Source organism: Phaseolus vulgaris, chromosome 1 (genome assembly GCF_051622355.1).
Source record: "Phaseolus vulgaris cultivar YP4 chromosome 1, ASM5162235v1, whole genome shotgun sequence".
Taxonomy (NCBI): domain Eukaryota; kingdom Viridiplantae; phylum Streptophyta; class Magnoliopsida; order Fabales; family Fabaceae; genus Phaseolus; species Phaseolus vulgaris.
Genome location: NC_143498.1, coordinates 47,303,947 through 47,329,692, shown reverse-complemented (window position 1 = coordinate 47,329,692; position 25,746 = coordinate 47,303,947). Strand labels below are relative to the sequence as shown.

The 25,746-nt window shown below is 33.1% G+C and overlaps 1 protein-coding gene across 20 annotated transcripts; it reads left to right on the top strand.

Moving 5' to 3' along the window:
• The first annotated feature begins 3,196 nt into the window (after positions 1-3,196).
• Positions 3,197-24,823, top strand: LOC137814460 (uncharacterized). 20 transcript variants are annotated; one of them, XR_016522865.1, is made up of 20 exons: positions 3,197-3,275; positions 3,536-3,670; positions 3,936-4,052; positions 6,917-7,059; positions 8,498-8,688; positions 9,046-9,170; positions 9,285-9,554; positions 10,237-10,386; positions 11,078-11,332; positions 11,457-11,597; positions 11,663-11,974; positions 12,160-12,333; positions 14,649-15,771; positions 15,939-16,123; positions 17,271-17,375; positions 19,719-20,217; positions 20,382-20,552; positions 23,205-23,654; positions 23,763-23,976; positions 24,416-24,823. XR_016522865.1 is itself a non-coding variant. In XM_068617224.2 (19 exons), exons 3-19 carry the CDS (start codon positions 3,981-3,983, stop codon positions 24,427-24,429), a joined length of 4,758 nt encoding a protein of 1,585 aa, XP_068473325.1. In that variant the 5' UTR covers positions 3,197-3,275; positions 3,536-3,670; positions 3,936-3,980; the 3' UTR covers positions 24,430-24,823. The 20 variants fall into 20 exon arrangements, 16 of the variants coding, with proteins under 16 accessions (XP_068473325.1, XP_090160352.1, XP_090160344.1 ...); XR_016522866.1 differs by having other exon boundaries at positions 24,398-24,823; XM_068617224.2 differs by having other exon boundaries at positions 19,719-20,552.
• The last annotated feature ends 923 nt before the right edge of the window (positions 24,824-25,746 follow it).

Genomic DNA, 25,746 nt, shown 5'->3' with positions numbered 1-25,746 from the left:
TTTTAAGATCATTACACGAAGTATTTGTGGGTCATGATTTAATATAAAAATAAATCAAATTCATCTTTTAACACTTTAGTGTTAAAACGTTAAAATAATGTGGAGTAGATACATTTTTCTCTAACATTATCTTTATATCATTATTGTTTATAAAAAACTAACAAGTAACTAATGCATATGCATGTGAAAGCATTTGGTCAAATAATTTTTTAATAATTATATAAATAAAAAATTAAATATAATTTTGATTATAACTTTTTATTTTTATATTTTTTTTATTTTTTGAGATGTATTCACTTTAACACTGTTGTGATAAGACTTAATAAAAACAACTTAAATTTAATGAACTTTTCTCTCAAACATTAATTTTATCCTATTATGAATCATAAAACTAGCAAATATACGCACACAAATGCATTTGGTTGAATAATATTTTTTCTAAAAAGTTATATAAATAATAAAAATTTAAATGTAATTATTATTATTATTTATTGTTGTGTTTTTCTGTGCTTCAACTTTGCAAAAAATTTTGTTAATCAATTAATGATTTAATTTTTAAAAAACTAAATCTTAGTTGAACCAACCTTAAAAATTATTTATGAGATATTTGCTTCTTATATAATATGACATATTCATATTTAACACCTTGTTGTGAAAACACTTAACTACAAAACATGGGTTGATGATTGAAGTGTTTGTTGATATGTTCATAAATATTTTTTTTATGCAGATGAGTCTTTAATTTTATTTGCAGAGCATATAAGTCATTTCTTTAATGAAACTCATAGTATAAGTTTACATAATTAGTTAAATATCACTGGAGCACTCTTCTCACTGTAAAACTGTAAAAATTTGTAGAATGAAACTCAAGTACATGGGAATAAGTAATTAGATAATTTATTGTTTTACATCTAAATCTTCCTTTTACTTTTTAAATATTTTGAAGGAACCACTGGTGAAAATCCAAAACACTTGAATTTTTTACTTATCCTCCATCAATATAGAAACTGAACAATTTTAAATCCATTTCTTATATTACTTTGTTAAATCCATTTTTTACTTATATTATTTTTTCTTCTTCTCTAAGTGTACTCTATCTCATTTAGTAAGTTTTTATTAAGTGGTTGCATAAATAGAGGAGGAAAATGACATGTAAATGTCTTTATTATTGTATATCCATTCAGGATTTATGAGATGGACTGCATTAAGGTGGTCCCTACTTCTCAGATGTTTGTGTATTTTTGTGATGGTTTTAGCTAAAAAGATTTTTCTATTTAAATGTTCTTCACTACTTTGTTTAATTACTTTCTTGTCTTGGAGTAATTTTAAATTTGAAAAAGTGTAATTAAAGAGAAACTTTGTAGATTTTAAATTTAAACAAAATATTCTTAGTGCAAATTAGTGCAAATGATCTCTTAAAATTCTTTATTAATAAGTATACCTATGTATCGTTTTTGTTAAGATTTAGTTCCCATATTTTTGTATTTTTTTTATTTTTCTTTTATTTAATAAGAGAGTAATAATTGTTGTTAATTAAGGTGTCAGCCTAACTGAGATGTCAAGTAGCATAATGATGTTTAATATGAAAGTTTTTTATAAAAAAAATTAGTAGCATAGTGATGCCTAACATGAAAATTTTTTATAAAAAAAAATTAGTGCAAATGATGTAATTTAATATTGATATTTATTTAATTTAACAAGTATACATGTATACATTTTCAATATAATTTTACATTACTTAAAAATAAAGGTAAAATTTAAATACGTCTTTTTCTCTTACCAGCTGATTTTTTTTTAAAATAAAATCACATCGAATATTTAAAGTAACTATATATTTAAGATATAATCATTGATTCTAATAATACTTTCTTAATAAACTTAAAATTGTAACAACATATTTAACAAACACAATATAGAAATTCCTAACCAGAAAAGTGGACATGATATTATGTGTTTTGCTTTTGTAATATTGTTTTGGTTCAGTTAGTAATGCTAAGCTGTTTTTGGATTAAATTGTTTGAAACTCTCCATTTTGAGGTTTTTGCTGGTTTATATTTGATTCCCATCCTAGGTCCTTCAGCCAAACAAAAGAAATTAAGATTTGTTACTTTTTTCCAGTTATGGGGAGTCACAAAGACCACATAGACTCTTTAGTTTTTATGAATCACTATTTGAAAACATTTCAAACTTAACAAAAGGTCTCTAAATGAAGAATTATTTAAAGAACTTATATATAAATATAAATCTTTTATATATACATATATATATCACTACTAGAAGAAAAACATGAAATAAAAATCAATTTTAAATAAAAAAATAGTTGTTATAATAATTAAATTAGAGATATTTAAAAAAAAAATTAGTTTCTAAATTATTTTTTATTATTACTAAATGGTTTCTAAATGGACATCTCATTAGCAATCAAACTTTTAACTACCAATTATTTAGTTTTTAAATTTGGTAACAAAACCTTGATTGCTAATTAAATATCAATTTAGATATATAATATTTTTAATCCATAAAATAGTCTCTAATTTAATCACTATAACAACTAATTTTTTAATTTTTATTTCATAATTTTCTTTGTACGATATATATCACAACTACCATAAAAACAAGACACTTGTCATTATGACGTTTAATACCAGATGTTGACTCTCATTAGAAATATGATTAAGAATTTATATGCAAAATAAAAAAAATTAGAAAAATCCATTTTACATTTAAAAGGTGTTAAAAAACTTATCACTCAACTTCTCTTTCTTTTAGGATTTATCTGGGTTAAAAGATGGGAAATGAAAAGTGAAAGAATAGAAAAAAAATTAAGAAAAATAAAAATAAGAGGAAAATAAAATAATTTCTATTGACTGATAAAAAAGAGACAATAAGTATCTTTATATTTAAAAAAATAAAAAATTAATAATAAGAGGCAATTTAGGAAGTATAATTAAGTTTAAGAGAAAAAAATAAAGGAAATAATTATATAATTAAAATTAAACATATAAAATGTATTTATCAAGACAACGAATTCCTTTATATATATATATATATATATACACATCTACACAGGTATAGATAATTTTATTTATTACTTTAATAAATATTTTTAACATGAATCATCATTTCAAAGTAGAAAGTGATGGGTGAGTCTTTTCATTTTCTTTATATTCCCAGTTCCGTACAATCTAATTAAAACAAATAAGATGGGCCAGCTTTACGCGACAATCGCGTTTGGCTCCTCTTTCCTTCGCGTAGGGACTGGAAGTGATTTCACGGTGAGACAAAAAATGATGTGACGCATGGCCATGGGGCAACGCTTCCTCTTCCTCGCTTCTTTTATGTGCCTTCACTGTTCTTCATCTGCATGCTATTTATATTCTTATTTTTTTTAACTCTCAACAGTACATAGACAGGGTTTTTCTTCTATTTTGTTGATATTGATAAATCACTCTTTAACAGTAACAGAAACAGACTCGTACACATTTTGTAGTTTAATGTGGAATATCTGTAGTTAATTAATTTATTTATTTTGCAGTTTGTTTGTTTACTTGGAGGTAGCTGAACAGACTCGTAGTTTATATATACACCAAAAGTTGCTGGTGATCACAGTAAAGTGCGGGTTATTACGCAGTAGGGTTTTGGTTCATCTGAAATCACTGTGACCTAAGAGGTAACAAACTGATGTGTAAGAAAACTTGTACGGGAAACTGTTGTAAACTTCCTATTTTATTTTCTTGCTGATAAGCTGTTTTCGTCTTACTAAATTAAGAAAATGAATTTCTAGAAGGTCTCGTGGTTTTGTTTGTTCTAAAGGATGGTACTTTATCGTTAAAGAAATGAAGATAGAAGAACATGGTTTGGGTTTCGGATTATTTTTTCTAAGGTTATAACCCTTGAGAATAAACTTTACCGATTCTTCTCCTTTAATGTTTCAGGTAGTCCGTGATTCCTTGATCCCGTGATCAAATATCTGTGATATCATGAAAGATACTACGACCGAGAACCATACTGCTGTCTATGACATGAGCCATCAGACTCTTGTTATGGATGAAGTAGGTTTTGTGATTCAGTTGGCATTTTGATGATTTCTTTCATCTCATGCGGCACTGTCTTAATTTGCCACTGTTTGAATTAATGCCTAAATGTGCAGACCTTGAGTCAGTGGAGGCTATTTGTTTTAAATAAATAACAAATAATAATAGTAATTATCATGGAATGGAATGAAATGTCCGATTGAATAAAATGTGAATTGCAGAGATCTAAAAATGAAATGAATTGTATGGAAAGCAGTTAGCTGGTAAAAGACAATTTGACAATAGTGACAAAATTAGGGAGTATGGATTCAAATATATAAAATTAAGCAGCAAAATACAAACACTTTAGATATATGCTTGTGAAAAGTATCCTTGGGATGACATTGTTAGGGTATAAGGAGAATAAGAAATTAGTTAAGATAGTTATACTATTAATGAATTAGTTGATTGAGGTGTTAGTTTGGTATAAATAAGGGAAGAAAGAAGGATAGGAGAAAGGGGTATACGTGTCTTTGTATACTGACATTTAGTTCTTTGTGAAGGGGAAACCCTGGTAGAAGAGAGTATTCTCTTATTTCTCGTTATTTTCATCCCATTCAATAAAAATCTTTATTTTCTCTCTTTTCAATTCTTGGTTCCTAACAATTAGTCCAACTTTTCGGATCTTCGTGGGGGAGCCAGTGTCAAAGATGGAGGAAGCACAAATTTGGGCCAAGGGGAGTTGCCATCATTTGTGTGGGTAGCTCTAATTGGGTGGATTTGTAGGGCTGAAAAATTCTTTGAGGTACAAGAAATTCCTTAAATCCATAAGTTGAAATATGCATTCATGAGTATGGAGGGTGTGACAATACTTTGGTTTTATTATTGGTGGCAAGAGAGCCCAAATAAGACAATAAAGCTTGGATAAAAATTGTTGGAAAGTCTCACATCACTTGCCTCAATTCTTGGAGTGCGGCTTATATATTTTTTGGATAACTTAGCTTAATGCCAATTGGTTTTAAGATGAAATTTGACATGGTATCAAGTTTGTATCTCATTTTAGTAATTGTCTATTTCGGTAGGTTCATCTGGTTTGGCAAGCATATGTGGACGGGGTGTTGGAAAGTCTCACATTGTCTGTCTCAATCCTTAGAGTACATCTTATATATCTGTTGGGTAACACTACTCGATGCCAATTGATTTTAAGATGAAATTTGACAATTGTGGAAAGAGAGTACCAACATTTTAGAGCTAAACCACATGCAATACAAGATATTGAATGAAGAGCGTGATCTACATATGGCTGAACAAGGCAAATATAGCGTTGAGGGAACTGGGTTAGAATGCATTGAAGCAAAGATTAGTTCTTGTACAAGCAATCCACCTTTGATGGATTGCAAGATTTTGGGCTACGAAAACATTTTCTTGGTAACCCAATAGTAGAGTTGAAAATGAAGGAAGTTGAAAAGGAAAGATGCAACCAAGCATATTATTTTCAAATTCAGATTTGCATAAAAGTGTTGTTACTCGTTGAACCTAGATTCAATCATGAAGGTGGTTTGAACATAAATGGTATTAGAATCTTGGAATTTTAGCTTGCTTGGTGAACCTTTAGTATTAAACTTCGTTGCGTCTATGGATGATTGCTTGACGATGGAGTAAAGGAGAAAGGAAGGTTCAGAGGCAGGAAAAGTGATTCATGTTATACAAGGTCCATCCTTGTTCCTATCACCACCTTAGCCTTTGGATTTTTGCTTGCATGTAATGGCTATTGGGTTCCCATTCCTATGGTAGGAAAGCATATAAATGCTTTTAGGAGGACAAATGAAGATCATGGTGATGAAGATGAGCCATAGAATCTAGCTTCCATAATTCTAACATTGAGGACAAGGTTGATTTTAGAAGGGTATATTGTTAGGGTATAAGGAGAAGAAGTTAGTTAAGATAGTTTAGAATGTTAATGAGTTAGTTGGTTGAGTGGTAGTTAAATATAAATGTAGAGGAGAGGGACAAGAGAGAGGTTGATATGTTCATTTGTAGATTGAACTTTAATTCTTTGTAAAAGGAGAAATTTGCTTCATTATACCCAAAAGTCTCATGTCGTTTAGAGTCAAGATCAAGGATATAGTAGAAACACCATCCTCACTCAACCCACTGAAGTGCTTTTTCAGGAAAAACTGGTTATGGAGCCATCGACCACCGAAGGGGATATTAGTTTTTGGATGTGATGACCCTAATGATGTCTATGGGTTTGAGGTCAAAACATTGAAGCTAGAGAGACGACCAATACCACCCTTGTCCTTTAACCTTGATTGTGGGGATTGTTCCACTACACTCAAAAGTCTCATATTGCGTGCTTCGATTCTTGGAGTTCAACTTATATAGGGTAATTTCACTTAATGGCAATTGATTTTAAGAAGAAATTTGACATAGTCTGAGAGCCTATAATTCATCATGGTAAATCGTCTATTCTTCGATTTTTTCAGTGGTCTAAAGGTGAAATCTGACACATATTGCTTAGGAGATGAGGCCAAAGATAATTCATATGACCTTTCTCCCTTAATCTTCTAAGATGCCTTTTGAAGCCAAAATTGTGATGAAACCATCAAAACCAAAGTGAACAAATATGGAGGAAGTGCTCTCGATTTCTTGTTCTTTTCATCTTATTCAATAAAGAAGTCTTTTTTCTTTCTCATTTCAATTCTTGGTTGCTAACAATCCCCTCTTTCTATATATATGACAAAAACCTCAACCGACTAACTCATCAATATTCCATCTATTTTAACTAATTTCTTACATCCAAACATATATACAATGACTTTAATTGAACCAAGAATAGCAATCTGTGTTGACATACATAATTACTTAGTGGTTGTATTGATTTGACTCATACATCTTGCTAGGATGGAGGGGATGCCCGTTCTAAGTGCATTGAGGGATTGGCTAAAGAGTATACAAATAATGCACAAGCAAATTCTCATGTGAAAGATAAAAACCGGGGCAAGGACGTTGTATGTTCCAATTGCTTGGGTGGTGGAGTACTTTTGTGAGTTTCCATATTTCACCTTTAAATGGTTTTCACCTTTTTATATTTCTATTGTTCTCTTTTCTGCCTTCACAAATGTTTTGCTATGTAGAAACTCATTTGCTGCATTTTCCTCTGTAACTTCTGCTGTACTTTATTTCTTGGATGGAGTTTATGGTTTAATGACCCAAATTGGTCAGTCTGTTCCAATCTTTTTCTTATACCTGCCCTACTTTTCCATTGGGATTAATAACATTTTGTGGTAAAGATTTTACGAGATTTCAAACTTGTTAGTTACTTTCAGTTTGTAGTAACTGAAAGCATTTTGTTAAGATTTATTTCAATTGCAAATTTACGACAATTTGGACAATTTTGGATTGAATATGTTCTTTTACAAAGGAGTAGGTTCCTATGAATAATAATCAACTTCGAAGGTTTTGGAAAGATTATGTATTAAAATTTGTGGCTTTGACTGTAGTTTTTGTGGTTTTCCATCCCTATATTTTTAAAACCTCTGGGTTCATCTTCCAGTTTTGGAAATTCACTGAAAATAGTCTCAATAATGACTAACTTCATTAATAGTATGGTTGCTTTAGTGTCGAGTAGATAGCCACATGGTAAGTGTTGTTGCATGTGTTCTTTTAAAGAATGTATTTTGCCATAGAGAAAAATAAAATTTGATTTTAGTCCCCTTCAAATTTCAATTTTAGCCCCCCTTTGTTTATTTGATCTTGTTTTAGTCACTTTTGAATCTGTAATATCTTCTCCATTCCCTTTTACCTTCATCTCACCAACAACATTGCGAGATATAGTTCTAACCACTGCTAGGGATTATGACCATAGTAATCTCAAAGTCATGTTGTCTGACACTCTTCTATAGCTAACAAATACTTGGAGCTCTAATTCAACAGCTTCTGCAGCCTTCAAAAAACCTACTGGGTAACTAGATAATACATTTAATAAATTAATATCCAAGTCAACTTTTGATCCTCCACTATAGCACCATGTCAATTATAATAAGGCAAAAGAAATCAACAAATACCACGTCCTTTCAATCCTTTTGGGATTCCTTAGACTGCAACTCTACCTTTATCTTGTTGCAATTGACATTATGCCATAATGAAAAATTGAAAATTTTCTTTGGATAAAAACTTTTTTAAAATAACACTTGCTAAATGGTAGTCATGAAGACGCCATGTGTGACCCTTGTCACACATTGTCACTTGGTTGACACGTGTTGACCAATTTTACTTAGACTAAAAGAGTATTTAACCTCAAGATATCAGCACCAAAACGAGCATATCCTGAAATAATTGCTTTTAACTTCTACTTTTCTTTGTAGCAAGTAAAATTGTTTTTGTGCATCTGTCTTTGTTTAAAATGGACTTAGGCATTATAAATTAAGACATATTTGTTGTTGTCAATTGCTTTTGTTTATCAATGTGGAACTATATTTTAGATGTTGCTCTGGAAAAGGATGCCAGAAGAGGTACCATCCCTCATGTGTGGATCCTCCTCTCAAATACATTCCTTTGAGGTTTTGGCATTGTATCTGGTGCACTAAGAAAAAAAAAGAGTTTGGCGTGCATTCGGTTTCTGAAGGAGTGAAATCCATCTTGGATTCTAGAGAAGTGGTTTCAAATAATAAAGGTATGGTCTATAAAATTCCCATGCCTCCTGAAGTTTGCTAATAGGTATACCTCCCATTTTAGTCATTGAGATTGAAAGCGTTGGTCAATTTAATCATTAACTTTAAAGAATATTCACTCTTACGGCTAGCTTTACTAAAAGTAAATTACTTTAATCCTTTTCCACTTTCTATTTGCAAGAGAAAAGACTAGCTGAATGATGTTTTAGAAAGTCAGGGACCAATGTAATGGACACTGCAATTTCAGGGGCTACAATGGGAGTTTACTCTTTTTTTTTATTTCATCTACATTTCTTATTCATGGAAGTACATTAGATAATGCACGAGGTGATATTTGATAGTAAATAGCATGTTGCTAGTGATGCAAAGGGAGTACTTTGTCAAGTATCAAGGTCTCGCTCATGCTCACAACCGCTGGATTACAGAATCAATAATGCTTCTTGAGGCTCCTAAACTCTTGGCCAAGTTTAAGAGTAAACTGCAGGTTCAGTTACCCTTCATATTCTTTGGACCACCAATGGTTTGTTGTTTTGTTATTCTGTACTCTCTTTGGAATTATCCATGAAAATAATTTCTTCTTTGGTTGCCAAATTATCAGGTTACCAGGTGGAAAAGATATTGGAGTATACCTCACCGCTTACTGCTTAAAAGAGAAATTGTGCATTTTGATGGCCATGGTGACAATGATTCAGTTTGCTGTTATGAGTGGCTTGTTAAATGGACTGGTCTTGGTTATGATAATGCTACATGGGAGTTACAAGATGCTTCATTTTTGACATCAGCCAAAGGCAGGAAACTTATACATGATTATGAAAGTCGTCGAAAGAAAGTTGATAAACTGTCAAAAAGTCATTTTGAAGACAATGAGGTGCTTCTTTTAGTTTAACTTGATATACAAAATTTAATTTTATTGTATATGTTACAGTGCCATTTTTTACGAGTTTTGACAATCAAATTTTTAACTAACTGCATTTCATACACTTCTAAAAAGACAGAAGAACGATATTAGTGTCCGGAAGTTTTTAATTCTCTATAAATGGGCTTGTAGATAAAATTAAATGGGATAACATAGTTTTGTGACCTATAAAATATGGAACTATCATCTGCTTGGAGTAATGCTTTGTTATGAAAATTTCTGTTGCTTTGTTCAACTGAAGTTACTAGGGCTATTTAAAAAGTTGATTGGTTACCATGTGAATGAAGGAAAAACGTGGGTTGTTTTATACGAGCTATGTCCATTGTCAAATGGTAGGGATGGTAAAGAGTTGTATCATAAAATTGTTATTTTCACTTGTTTGAGACTGTTTCTTCCTGGCGCCATATTTGAGATTGTTGCTTCAGATAAATAACCACAAGTCAAGTTGGAAAACACCAGTAGTTGGAGATTCGAGTCATTTATGATTAGAATTAAACCCATGACTGAGATGATAGCTCTGATACAAAAAGCAAAATCTCAAATTTTATTAGCCAATTCACAGCCTTTACAAAACATGTCCTGAATGTATGCTAAAAGTATGTTTCTTTACTGAACAGTTTGTTTGACGCTGCAGGAGAGAAAAACTTTCGTTGCTGAATTATCAGTGTTGTCATTTGGATATTCACGAGGACTCTATAACCAGTATTTGAGTTATGTGAACAAGCTTCGCATGAGTTGGCACAAAGGCCAAAATGCTCTTATTGTAGATGATCAAATTGACCAGGTCTATTTTTTCTCCATATACTCTAGTTTTGTTGTTATATGGTAACTTTGTTTCTTAGCTGTTCAGAATTCATCCTTGTTTGTATAAAATATGTGATTTCTCCTGTATTTAGATAGTCAGTTATTAAATGAAAATTGTGGTGTTTGTAGTACTTCATTTAAATAGCATGAACCCAAAAAACTGTGAGTCAATCTGTCTGTTTTATTTGAGAAAATGTTCTCTATTTTCACAAGTAATTGTAAAAATGCTACCTTGTTTTAGATTTGTATAAGAAATGGTGAAAACAATGTTTTTGTCAAGAAAATGAAACACAATGAACAAACATCTGTGGAAGATAAGAGGACATGTGATCTGTAGTCTGCATAAAATTTAGTATGCTTCCTAGGGTTTGAAGATATTCTGTATGATATGTGCACAATTATAGTATATTAAAATGGACAAGCTCAACCCAGGGGGAGGGGAAGGAAAAGCGATTCATATTCACTCATCAACCAAACATGGTGGCTATTATTTTCTTTGGTGCTTATAGTAAAAATGGTGTCAGAAAATTGCAATGCCGATGCAAAGACCTTTTATAAGTATAATATTGCACTTGCTTTCAAAATGTCTAGGAAGTGTGTAGGTTTCAATAACTGTCAATTATTACAATGCATATTAGAATGCTTGATGTATTGTCAAACTACATTTGCAGGAGCGCATTATAAAGGTGATTTTGTTTGTATTATCTTTGAATTGTAATAGCAAGAGGCCTTTTCTCATCATCTCAACTTGCACTGCCCTCTCTGTATGGGAAACAGAGTTCTTACATTTGGCACCATCTGCCAATCTCGTAGTTTACAAGGGAAACAGAGATGTACGGAGTGGCATCAGGGCATTAGAGTTTTTTAATGAAGAAAATGGTATATTATTTCAAATACTGTTGTCATCTTCTGATATTGTTGTTAAGGTATTTTCTTATATCTAACAGCTTCATCTGATAAGTGACTTCAGAAACAATTGTAAATTCTACAATTTTGTTTCAAAGTAAAAACTATTAATTTTCTTTTTGTGCTCATTATGTTTTAATACAGGACTTACATGAACTAAGATGCATTCCATGGGAAGCAATAATAATTGATGAATGCCTGCAATCCAGAATTTCAGGACACTTGGACAGTATCAAGATTCTAAAAACTGAAATGAAGCTCCTTCTTGTTAGTGGACAAATAAAGGTAAACCATTTGTGTTTGATATTGATATTTTCCATCCTATTAACTTTTATGCGATGTATTTTCAGGAAGATCGATCTGATTATATCAAACTGCTTTCATTCCTCGAGTCTGCACATCATGGGTCAAGTATTACTCCAATAGAAACTTCTTTCAATGCTAGCATTTCCAATTTGAAGAGCCAATTGGAAAAATATGTTGTATTCAAATGCAAATCTGGCTCTACTAGGTTTGTAGAGTATTGGGTTCCTGCCTGCCTTTCTCATTTGCAGCTTGAGCAGTATTGTTCAATTCTGCTTTCAAACTTAATGTTGTTATGCTCAGGCCAGAAGACCGACTCAGTTGATGCCCTCCATGAGCTTATTATCTCAACAAGGAAGGTAGACACGATAAGAAACAAAATTTCAAATAAGCTAAAATCTCGTGTATCACACATTTTTTGTCGTCAACTTTTAGTTCCAACATTCCTTTCTTCGTATTACTTCAAATTTTATAAAAGCTATAACTAAAAGCATTGTTAATACGACAATATGATCATAGTTATACATGTGATTTGATTTTATAGTGCTGTGATCACCCTTATCTCCTGGAGCCGGCACTGCATAATTCTGTTGTTCAGGGTCTACCTGTTGAAGAACATTTAGATATTGGCATTAAAGCAAGTGGAAAACTGCTACTTCTTGAAAAAATCCTTTTGGAAGCAAAAAGACTTGGGTTAAGGGTGTTAATATTATTTCAGGTAGTTATCTATTGAAATTTCTTGTTTGTTTATTATTTGTTGTATTATGGTGAGTTTATTGACTTGTTACATTGAGAACGCTTTTAATGCTGATTGCTTGATTGTAATATTGTGCATGTTTCCTCATTGATGTAATACTCATCTACCTACTAATATTTTGTTTATATACAAAATTATGGGATGATTTGATAATACAGATATTGCTTGCTATAACATTGTTGTTTTAATCAGTTAACATAGCAGGTCATATATGATCATAATATCGTATACTTATTATTCTATAGATTTTAACTTATACAGTACGTTTTTGTTTTTTATTAATGTTTATGATTATTGTTGTTGTGGTTGGAATTTATACGAGCAGTATCTCAGTTAGCAACCTGTCTTTCAACAGAAAGTAGAGAATATGGTCAAATTTCCCTCCCTTCATAGCATTCAATATAAAGAGAGCAATAAGTTTTTTTTTTTTTTGCTTTTTGACCAGGATGTGTCTTTCACTTGTAACTAGCAATAAATTCCTACATAGCATACCTTGGGTATTGTTGCAACTAGGACGCCCTTCCAACAATTGCGGTATCCTTTTCCAAATGATCATGGTATCCTTGACCTAGAAACCTTAACCCTATGGATGCGAACCAAGATAAGTAGTTATTCCAGTTGAGTTTTGCTGTGGTAATAGTAGGAGTAGCAGCCAAAAAAGTAGAAATAGTAGAATCCATTCCAGAGACAGAGCCACAAACAAACATATTTGATAGGGAAAAAATCCTAAGCTGTGAGGAGAGAGCCTTGACCGGCTGTCCTAGTGTGTTGAACTAGGAAGACAAGGGCATAAATGTGCCTAGAAGATGCCAACAAGATAAATGACAGTGGTCCGGTGTGATTCCGACACCAGGACGGTGGCAGGTGGGACAAATGCGCCTGGTGAAGGGTTGACAGAGATCTGCACATCGGGAAGTTGTGATCACATGCCCACTGGGTTTAGGTCACACTCCTTGAGGCTCACCTAACTCTGACTGTGTCAGACAAAATGACAGCGGAGGATGATGGCTAGAGACATTGGGAAGTGGTGGTCTGGTGATAGGACTCTTGATACCAACTTGAATTTGGATGTGATAAAATCACTGAGTACTACTCCTTGATGTGCATATATATATATATATATATATATATATATATATATGAAAGAGAGAAGAGGTATATCCTATAACACTGAACCCTTAGGCTAGGTACATACACTGAAATGGCTGCTTTATGAAAGCTGTATAATACCATAACAATCATAATTTTAACAAATACCATTTAATTTTTGGAGAGGAATTATGAGAGCCAAAGCTTGTATAATTGATTGATCATAATTACAAGAGTTATAAAGGTAGAGCTGCTCAAGAGAGATCCTAACCATCCTGATATTACAAAATAAATATAAAGGTAAGATAGGATGAAAATAAAGTAGAATAAAATAAACTCAGATCTGAATAATTTGACCCTGATCTTTGCTATCTAAATCTTCTAGAATTCTTATTTAAATTTAAAATTTAATGTAAAAGCACAATTGTGGTCAACAATTTGATATCGGATTATTGAAGTTGGCCTCTCTCTGTTCTTACTTTAGGCTGTGAACAGTGATTGGAGTCTATTGTCTACTATTTGATGCTGGCTATTGTCAAGAATACTATTGGAATTTTGATAGAATCAGATCCACCTTGCATTCTTTTAAGTTTGCCACGAAAATAGGAAGGCCATGTCTGGCATATAAAATTTGTCATCCAATTTTGATTTCTTGATGCTGAAATTTTGAGAGTTCTTTAAAGTAGATTGTCAGATACTTCGTGAGTACGGCATTATCTTTTACAATGATATCAGAATATGATTTCCATGAAATGCAAAAACTTGAAGCAGTGCAAGTACGTTGTCAGTACTGCATCTTTGTTGACTTACTATTGAATATGAAAATAGTCTCTCTTCCTATACATTCTACCTCGTGAATATATGAATTTTCTGGCTTTTTTAGTTATTACTTATACTACATGTCTAGGGTTTAGAAATACGAATTGCTGTCAGTACTGCGTCCTTGTTGACTTACTATTGAGTATGACAATAGTCTCTCTTCCTATACATTCTACCTTGTGAATATATGAATTTTGTGTTTTTTTTTTCCAGTTACTATTTATGCTGCATGTATATACGAGAATTGTTGTTCCCATTAAAACAAGGTATTGCATTGTGGTTGTTAATTGTCGTGGTTGTGGTTGTAACCTGATTGTTTAAGATTTTTGAGGATTCAGTTAGCTCTTTTTCATTTTGAAAAACTACAGTCAACTAGTGGTTCTGGATCGATTGGAGATATTTTGGATGATGTTCTCTGTCAGAGATTTGGTAAAGATTGCTATGTGCGATATGGTAGAGCTTATACCCCTAAAACAAAGGAAGCCGCTTTAGACACATTTAATGATAGAGATAGTGGAAAATTTGTCTTCTTGATGGAAAACCGTGCTTGTCTCTCTAGTGTTAAGCTTTCTTCAGTGGACACTGTTATATTGTTTGACAGTGATTTTGACCCACAGAATGACCTAAGAGGCTTACAAAGAATGTCTATCAGCTCGAAGTTGAAACAGTTAACCGTTTTCAGGTTGTACTCATATTACACGGTTGAAGAAAAATTTTTAATGCTTGCGAAGGAGGGTATATCTCTTGACAGTAATGTGCGGTTGATTAGCCAGAGTATTTCTCACACACTTCTAAAATGGGGCACCTCCCATTTGTTCAATAAGCTGGATGATTTGCATGCCAGTGTAACTTCTGTTTCTACTCCAGACATTGCAGATCAATCACTTCTACATGATGTACTCTGTGAATTATCATCCCAATTGGTTTGTGGTGCTGATGATATTGATTGTCATGAATGGTCATTCATATCAACAATACAGCAGAATGGAGGGGATTATGCGAGGAACATTCTATTGCTAGGAGAAAGAATAATGAAGGGATTGGGCAGTGAGCCACGTGCTTTTTCCTGGAGTGATCTCCAAGGAAGGTATCCTCAATGGAAATTTTTGTCTGTTTCATCTCAGAGGATGAGGAGTAGGGCCAAACATTTTGATTACATACTAAACGAATCTGACTGTGAAGATCATACAATTATAGGAAAGAGGACATCATCAAATGCTTCCAAGAAGAGAAAAGTGTCCCGGGATGATGTTGATCATAATTTGAAGAAACTGACCAAGGATAAAGTTGACCCCAATTGGAGGAAAGCGTCCAAGGACGTTGTTGAAACAGAGGGGAGGGAACTGTCAAATCATGCCATTGATCCTAAGACTAGGAAGGTGTTCAATGATATTGTTGATTCTTGGGGCAGGAAAATGTCCAAGAATATTCAACCAAGGTCGAGGAGCAAGAAGAATTCAAGTGTTGCCAATAGAGCAAGTAAATCAAATGGTATGACTAGTTTTTTTCTTCCACTTTTATAGTCTTTTATTTATTCCTTCAACCAACTTTTTACTTGCAAACCATTAGTTTTATTCATGGCAGAGTTATTTTTTCGGGGTGTGGTGGGAATGTTCTGAAAGGTACATGCTACCGCTAATTTATTTTCATACCCTCAGGTAGTTCAAATGGTTTGCCTAGTGTACTTGATTCCACAGGGCATCCTTTGGCCAATGCAACTACAGGAGGAACTGCAGCAAACATGCAACTTTCAGAGAAAAGGAAACTACATGACGGACCAAATAGCATCAAATTCTTGCCAAAGTCGAATGTATCAGGTCTTTGTGACATTCTACATTTTCCGGTAGGGTCTCAATACTTACTTTACTAACCTTTGCTAAACATGCATTCTTTTTATTAAAACTTCAATAGAACCTTCAGGTGGGGGTCATGACTCCCCATCTTGGTACAAGCATACTTTCTCGGGAGTCTTGGTTGAATCACTCTAAACCAGTTTCAAATCTTTCTCCTTTCAAAAGTATTAGAAATGAAATGGCACAACTTCTCCCCAAAACCTAACAATTTCCCGACCAATGTGAGACATCTTAACATCCACCTTCATCCATCGGATTGAATACTGGAGTGTAAAGTCTGCAGTGGCTTAGCGTGAAGACTGGAGCAAGTATAAAATTGTATTAGAAATGAATCAGGCACAACTTAACACTCAAAGCTTAGTATAGTTGTAGTTGGAACCTAGATATCTTAATAGTTTTAGTATAGCAGTAACCAAAGGTCTATCATACATGTTCAAGTGTGCAGTACACCATTCATGCAAGTATGTGGTACGCAAGGGGTATATATATTCTGTATGCAATGGGTTTGTTACAGATTTTTATACTATGCCTCAAGTTTCTTTTCTTGCATTCTCAAACCCATTAAAACTAAAATAAGAAAACTACAATAATGCTATGAAAAAAGGGAAGATTTATCATCTTAGTTTACAACCATCATCTACAACACAAGTCTTGTTCCATTGGGTGATCGTAGCTACTTGAATCACATGATGCCATTTGTCTCAGTTAAAGATACAATCCTTTGATATATTATTCACTATAAGATTCCTTTTAACAACTTCTTCCAATGACCTTCCTTGTCTCTCTCTCTCCCTTTTCACAGGACAAAAATAACCATGCAATCTACTCCCCTCTGGTGCTGGTGCTTCCATTGACCTTCTCTGTATATGTGTTTAACTAATTTTCTACATCTTTTCCTCAGTTAGTGTTACACTAATATCTGCTCATATACAATCATTTTGCATCGTGTTCTTTCTTGTGTGGCCACATATCCATCTGAGCATTCTCATTATGCTATTCTCAACTCTTTTGGCCCAATGTAGTTCAACTCGTATAACTGGGTTATTAACAATATGATAAAACTTGGTTTTGAGCTTTGTAGGTCTTTGTTGATCATAATTGACCTTGATGCTTTTCTTCATTTGGTTTCATGTGTAGAAAAATGTCAAGGTTGTTGCCCTGAGGATTCTTGAGGACATATTCAAACATTACAATGTTAATTGCCAAGAAGTTTCTACTGTACAGGCTTTTGAAATATCTGTGGTTAGTATTTACTCTGAATTTTTATAACATTAGTAGATGGTCACTTCGATTATGGACGAATCATTGTGCATCTTTTGAGAAAGAAAGGAGCTACTAGAACTAATATATTTCTTTTTTCTTTTTAATTCTTCTGCAAATAATTTGAATTCTTACTACCTTGTACATGTTTAGTGGTTTAAGCTCCCCAGTTGTTCATAATGCATGTCTACCTCAAACTAGGCATGGCTAGCAACAATTACTTCTAGAGAAATTTTGTTTTAGCTTATACATTTTGTAGCATATTGATAGAGCATTTTTGTGACACCTAGTTTATCAAACAAAACTAAGTTCCCCTTGAAATGTAATATAGGTCAATAATCTAGGTCGAATCCTGAGAACACATCTTGATTGAATCCATTGTTTGGTATTCTTTCTTTCCTAAATTAAAATTGGGGGTTTTGGATGGAGATTAGAATCAAGAAGAAACGAAAATGTAGTAGACCGTCTACCAACAATTAAACTGTAGATACTGAAAAATAAATGAAATTGTGCAAAAGAATTAAATGTAAACTAGAAACGTAAATAAAAAATTGGAATTAAATAGATAGAAACTAAAATTATAGTGAAGAAACAAAAACAAAGTATGTATTAGAAGGTTAAAAGAAAAATTCACTAGACGATTCAAGTAATACATGAATTGAAACTACAAACTAAATTTAAAGCAAAAGGTGAAACACAAATGAATTCGTAAAGTGTAAAAACAAGGCAACTATTAGACCGTCTAGTCAACAACTAGACCGTCTAATAGTCTCAACAACACAAAATGGAGCGCTAATGGAAATGTAAAAGGCAGAAATGTAACGTGCAATAACTGTAAACAACAAAAATTGTAATCAATCCGAAATTGAAAAGAAATGAAAGAATTTCTTAAGGCGAGAAACAATGAAACTGATGACTAAAACCAGAAACAGGAAACAGAGCATAACTGGACTTTAAATTGCAATTGTAACAAAGCTGAATTGTAAATGAATTAAGTGCAGAAATTGAAAATTTAAATGCCAAATAGTAAACAAACAGAAATTAAAAGGAATTGTAGTAAAGATAAGAAAAATTCTTTCGGGAAACGCTCAAGAGTGAATAGAAACCATGGTCAAGTTATCTTCAATCTTGAATGCAAGAAACCCATGTTTGAATTCCTTGTTAAATGAAGAAAATACAGAACCAATCAGTTTGTATATTCAAAGAAAGTAGTTCTCACTCGAGAACTGAATTCTAAACGATTTCAAAGAAGAAAACAACTTGGATAGAACATCGTCTAACACAATTTCAAGTTTGCTGTCACCCATTTTCAGAATTCAATTATCTTCCAAATGTAAAGTTGTAGAATCAATAGCATAAAAGAAGATCAAGCGTAAGGAGTAGAAGAGAAAATTAAGAACTCGAATAGTCAAATCTGAAAACTCAATACACTAGAAGACAGTACAACTGAAAACTGTAAAAACTGAAATGGAAATGCTAAGTTGTCTATCTACCGAATTCTCTCCTTTTTCTTAAGTTCTCTATTTATAAGGTTCTGAATCACTACAAATGGATGGGCCCAAGCTAAAACAAAAATCGGGCCCACCGAAAATCTATTACAACAAGTCCCTACTGTCTTCCAGCCTTTAGACCGTGTAATGCCTTCTGTGCAGCAGATTTGTGATTTATTCCTTTAAGCTTAGAACTTCCAATCTTCATCATCCTATTTTCTTCATTAAAGCTCCATAAGTCAAAGATCAACTCGAAAATATCCCTACAAAAATCATAAGCAACTAATCAGACTGTCTATGCAAAATTTGAGCGGAAAAAACAGTTTTTATACAAACTTTATTACAACCCTTATTTACTAATGAATATACAAATCTATGCTAAAAATCAGAAAATAAGAAAGATAAAAAAATAAGCCTATAAAAACATGAGCACTTAGAGTGTTATCACATATTTCCTACACCTATGACGAATTTTTGGGAAACTGCTGGAATGTTGTGTGAATTTTTATGAATGTTTTGACTGTTAAGTTATGGTAATTTTGTCAGTAGGGTATCCAGGATAAACCATCCACCTTGGAACTGGCATAGCTTCCTTAAAAATAAAATAAAGAATTCGCGATTCACTCTTGCATTTTATCTTTTTCTGTCTCAAATCATGTTTGAGTTCGAATTGTCAGCCACACTTAATATGTTGCAAACGGTGTTTTGGGTTGCTAAGTTTTGCACTCTGTTGTTTATGTGAATACTTGTTTGGAGAAAACTTTGTTTGTGAAACAAATATTACTAGTCATTAAGCATTATATCATACTTGTGTGATGAAGTCTGTGTATCTTAGTGTTGGCTGGCAGCTTCTTTGTTGAAACATGAGATTGATAGGAAGGATTCACTCACTCTAGCAAAACTGTGCTTGAATTTCAATTGCAATGAAGAGGAAGCCACAGATGTCTACTCAGAACTGTGGAAACATGTGAAGAAATTTTCTAATTATATACCGAATGGACCGTGTGTTGAGAAATATAATACAAATGGTGCTTCAGAAACTACCATGCCTGAGCTGAATAATTTGACGGAGGAGAGGCAGAATGATTTTCTGGATACTTGTGTTACAAAACTTGTGAAATCTGTCAATAATGAACATGATCTTACAATGAAATCTCCCACAACAGGGGTTTCATGTGACCAGACTTTTACTCTTGGAATTTGTTCATTTCCAAATACACCCACTAGTTTTCCTGTGGAAGCAATTTCTCTCTCCTTGGAGTTTGGCTCTGAAGATGACATCATGGAATCTACGCCCTTAATAGCTGCAGAAGATTCAGCTCTTGAGCATGGGGGTAATGATGTCAACCCTCTTACTGATTATTTGGAAAAACAGAGTCCTATTAGAAGTACAGATATTACACAATCTGATGGCAAAGTTTGTGAAGATCCTCAAGTTTTAATGAATGAATTGGTTGCTATTGAGAATGCTATGAATATGTCTACTCATTCTTTGCAGCTTGACAGTGTTGAGGCAAATGCTGTAACTTCCATTGGTTCTGCTGTTCCTGAGGCCAGACTGTGGGGCAGTGTAATGAGTCCTGTATGTAATGAGTCAATTGGTCTGAAGTTTGCTGAGACAACCTTATATACACAACCATCGGATGCTAATTTGTGGCCGTTGCCTCAGGTTAGTAGTTTTTTGTACAAGAAGCCTTCTGGTGTTATTTTTTTTATGTTTATTGATAATCTGTGTTTTAGAAACAAAACAACAAACTGTGGTCACTTTGTGTTGCCTTGTGAGCATGGCAACAAACTTGAAAGTCATTATCTACACCACTTGGGTGGTTAAGATTTTAATTCTTTCTTCTATATGACTCTAGTTTCTTGCCGAACATTTTTTAGTACAATCCAGGCTTTCCTTTTTCTTCCGTTTTCATTTATATTTCTATTGGATTATTATGATGAGCTTGTGGTTTAACTACATGTTTAGCATAATGATCTTGAGCAAATGCGATATAGCTCTTTTAGTTAATATTTCGTAATGTAAAAGCGTCTACTATCAGGTTCTTCAACATGTTAAAGGAAAAAGGATGTATCTCTCACCTAAAATTGTTTAGAGGGATCCTTTTCTTCTACAACGACCACATTAACAGCTCTTTTTGAACATAGTTTTACACTTCCTTTAAACTAAAATGATAATCCAATGCTGTCAAGACTCAAGATCAAGATCCTACTTGGGGTTTGGAGGGGGAAGGGTGTGGCAACATCACAAAACATAGGGTGGTAATAAGGATCATAAGATCCTGCCAATGATATAAAAAATTCCACTTGCAGGATTGAGAATCTCACTTGATCCCATGATCTTGCTGCTGCAATTTTGCTTCAATCTCACCCAAGTCCAATTTCAAGTTTAATCTAGCTCGCAATGAGTGTGGGACCATAATATTGTGAGTTTATGATCTATCTCACAATCTCAAAAACATTGCTTTGCTCTAACCACATTGAGCTCTTTATATTTCTTTATTTGAAAAGTCTCTGAACCTAGTATACAATTTAACCTCCATTTACTAGAATGCCTTGGCAGTTTCTATATTTTTTATACATTGGCATTAGATGTGCACTTGACTGATGTGTATTCTGTTTATGAATCACATTGATGAGCCGCTCCCACATGCATTGGATAGGAAAACAGAAAAATGGGCCTAGCAATACTAAGGCATGGTGAATGAGAAGTAAAAAGGGACAAGGATGGAAATATGATGAAAGAAACAGAGTGGAGGCATGGAGAAATTGGTTGAAAGGGGGAAATCTCTAATATAGTATGCACAGTTGGCTAGAGGAAATTGGGGGATGTAAAATCTATGGTTACTTGAATAAGAGTACAAGCAACTATATTTATACTGTTACTGTGCAGTTTACTATGCAAGCTAAGCCTACACATTATAGGTTACCGCAAAGTCTAACTAACTGTTAGTTAGTTACAACAAAGATTGAACTAGAAAGATCCTAAGAAAGCTACCAGGAAAAACCCATGTATAAATTAACGTTCTTCCTCAAACTTGTGGGTTTATTACAGTTTTACGTTGACAGCAGTGAACATTATTTACTGAACATTAATCACCGATTAGAGATCAGTAGTGAAAAGTAGAGACCATTAACACCCAAGTTTCCTTTTAGGCGAACTTTACAAGAGTTTTGTGATTTGACAAGACAATGAAAGGGGTAAAACCCAGCATACAGTTATCAAGTGAAAACTCACTAACACTCACAAGATTTTTGGTCATGACATGACGGGACAAATGGATGAGATTAATTCTAGAATTGATAGAAGATGGAAAAGATGCTGAACTAACAGAGAGAACAGGCAAACTTGGACCATTTCCAAGTATGATTATTTGGTGTGTAGCACCTTTATCAACATACCATGGTTGAGACTGATAGTTGGTAGATTAGTTAGCTGCTCATAGGTTGATACTGCCAGGGATGACTTGGTTGACCATGGTTAGGGTGAGGAAACTCAATAGGAGTTGAAGAATGATGTAACAAATGCATTTGTTGAGGAAGCGGAGATTGCAGACATGGGCTTCACATCAAATTTGTAGCACCCTTGGCATTAAACTGAACGCCTACCTTTCCACCAGAACAACCTCTCATATGGGTCTGAACGTCTGCCTTTTCACTGTTACTGAGTAGCTTACTAAGCACAGCTAATCCACATTACAGTTACAATCTTACTAAGTCTAACTACGAGTTAGTCAATCACAACTAGCAGGAGAGACCCATATCTACACTAACAGGGGAAGAGAATTGGATAATGTATAGTGTTCATTCCTATTTTGATCTTTAGTTTTCCTTAGTCTATTGTGTCATCAGATTTGGCTGTTTTCTAGTTTAGTAGTTTCCTTTGCTGTAAGGAGGAGCTCTATTCTTTTCTAAATTGAAAATAAGTATAGAAGTTTCTGTCTTGTAACACATTATTATATAGACTGTGGTGGGACTTGATTGATCTGAATTATTCTTCCCGTGCCCCCACTTCATTAGATAATAAGTTAAAGAAAAAGCAAGATAGATTGCTCTGCATACTCTTGTTCAAATAATACCTTGACGTGTCCTAGATTCAATTGCTAAAATAATGTTAAATGTAAGAATATAGACTGCCTATTGAATTGTTTGACTTGAGGTTACCGAAAAGAAAGATTTTCTTTATTATTTTAACAGAAATATAATTATTTTTATTTTATTATAATAAATAAGATAAAAGGGCCATGGGATGTTTATTTGGAGTGCTCTGAAAATATTCTCATCATATGCGTCCACACCTGTTCCTTGTATCTTTCAGATAGCAACGTCTGATATTCCATCTATTCCGGAGCACAATTCAGCTAGTACTGTCACGCCTCTAGATGATATTTTTTATCATAATCGTGAGGATCATTGTTACATTCATGAGGCTGAAGTAATATTGGAAGCACCAAACGACCTTGTGGAACCAGTTAACTCTTCCTTTGGTTCACCTGTGATACTGCAACCATTCACAAGTGTGGCCATGAATGAAAATATGACACATGTACCTGACAGCTTTACTATTCCTGGATATATGAACAGTGGTTATTTTCAACATCACCATGTGGCATCTGAAATATCCCACCTTGCCTACCTAGACTCACTACTGGATGAAATGGAGAGAATAGAAAACACGAATGAAGAAGCCTTCATAGATCCACTACTAATTGAAATTGAGAGAATAGAAAAGGATAATGAAGAAGCCTTCAAGATACATGAGCAGAAGGTACGAGCAGCAATCCATTTCTTTCTTTACCCCACATCTTTCTTAATATTATCTGTGAGTTCCGGTTCCTTCTACTTTCAGCTTACATTTTGTTTCTTTGTGGAGCAGATATCGCTGCTTCGATCTGAATATGAAAAGGAGGTTGAAAAATTGAGTGAAAAGTACAGGATTTTGCTTCAGAATGTTGATACTGAAGGAGCACTCAAAAAAATGGAACTTGAGACACAATGTAAGTTAGTGTTGAGCAGTGAGGTATTAGCTGAAGTTTGGATCCATATGCTTGATGGTTGTGAAAGGGCTGTGGGACAATGCTCAGAACAAGGTATCGAGATCATGGTTTGTATATTTGTTGAGTCTGTTAATTATCCATTTACTGTATAATAGTTATTAGGTAGAATAGAAACAGATTAGGGAAATTAATGGAAAAAATTCTACATTAATTATCCCGTATACCTAGATATTTATAATCTAGACTTATTTACCATGAGTAATCACCCAACTTCCCTCCATTAGAATCCAAGGCAGGAATTCACCAATCCAGATTTAAATGTATTCTAGACTCATTTACTAACTTATGCACCGTGTTTTTGCTAAACACAATTCTTTCAGCTGTATAGCTAACCTGACTTTTTATTTTTTAGTTGTTTGTACCTAAACTGCATAATTATTGATGTGGTGAATGCACCTTTGCGTGCCTATTATTTGTGTTTCATGCATATGCAACTCCTGAATCTACTTGGTAGTCTTCTTCCCTTCTGCAGAGAGGAATGCCTAGTTCTCATGTCACTGCTCCAGTCCACTCATAACCCATCCTTGTTCACTCCTACGGTGATGGTCAAGGTCAAACCTTGGACAGCCATCCATCCAGAAGAAATCAACTCACTTGTGCAATAATTCAGTTGTGCAATAATTTTCCTGATGGCTACAATTTACTTGTCCCCTCTGCAGCCGCTTCATCTTCTTCAGCAATTGCCTTGACATTATATAGAATTGCAACCTTAGTATCGTGAAAAATTATCTGTACACCAAATTCTGAACCAGTGTAGTCGTCTGGTGAAATGAATGTAAATACGTTATATAACTGAACAACTATTAATTTTTTTTGTTATGTGCTCCCGAGTATATGAAACAAGAAAATATATTATTATTAGAAAAGAAAATATTTATAATGTTGAATAAATGCTTAAACTGTTTTAAATTGTTTAATAAGGTTTAATCAAGGTTATCGAACTTAAGAGTTTATAAAAAGTAAAAAAAGTCGTGGAAGTTCTGGAAACTTGGTCAGGGAACTTGGCTCCTAAACTCTTAAGAGTTTTAGTTCATATGAAAAAAAATATATATACAAATAACATGGTAATTTAACATTTTAATAATATAATTAAGCAAAGTACTTAAAAAAAAGTTCACACTACTAAAATAACTAAAATTACATAATTTCAAATTATCCCGAATAAAGAAGTTCATGCAAATATTATAAAACATAAATTGTTAAAATATAAAGATTAAATAATTAGAAATAGATAAATGTTAAGTTTCAATGTCTAATTCTCAATAATATCATTATTTGCATCATCATTTTCATCATAATGTTGATCACCATTGGTCTCAAAAATTATACTATCAAGATCAAAAAGATCTAGTGTATCTAGTGTTGTATCTCATTCTAATTAATATCATCATTTTTGTCATCATCTTCATCATAATGTTGATCACGTAAATTGGCCTCAAAAGTTATACTATCAACATACATCAAGTGTAGAGTTGTATCTCTTATTGCTCCATCTTCTATATTAATCAAATTGAGTTAGCTCAATCGCAACAACATCATCATTTGCTTCAATATCATCGAATGGAATAATAATATTTTTTCTAATTTGTTTATTCTTTAACTTTAATTTATACATCACATAAACCAAATAAGTTATAATTTTTTTTTATCTTTCTTAATATTATTAAAATTACATTTAATCTTTTCTTTTGCACAGTCAATCTCAATCACCTTACATATAAAAAATTTATTGTAGGTTTTATATCTGAGTTTACCAATCTTAGGATCATCATAAGAGTGAGAATAACTTTAAGGCACATGAAG

What these genes read in the sequence shown, in the direction of transcription:
- LOC137814460 (XM_090304218.1), top strand. Translation starts at nt 3,981, where the DNA reads ATGAAAGATACTACGACCGAGAACCATACTGCTGTCTATGACATGAGC. An exon ending in AGACTCTTGTTATGGATGAA is followed by an intron (nt 4,053 to 6,916) that starts GTAGGTTTTGTG and finishes ACATCTTGCTAG; the next exon opens with GATGGAGGGGATGCCCGTTC. An exon ending in ATTTGTGGCCGTTGCCTCAG is followed by an intron (nt 20,553 to 23,204) that starts GTTAGTAGTTTT and finishes TGTATCTTTCAG; the next exon opens with ATAGCAACGTCTGATATTCC.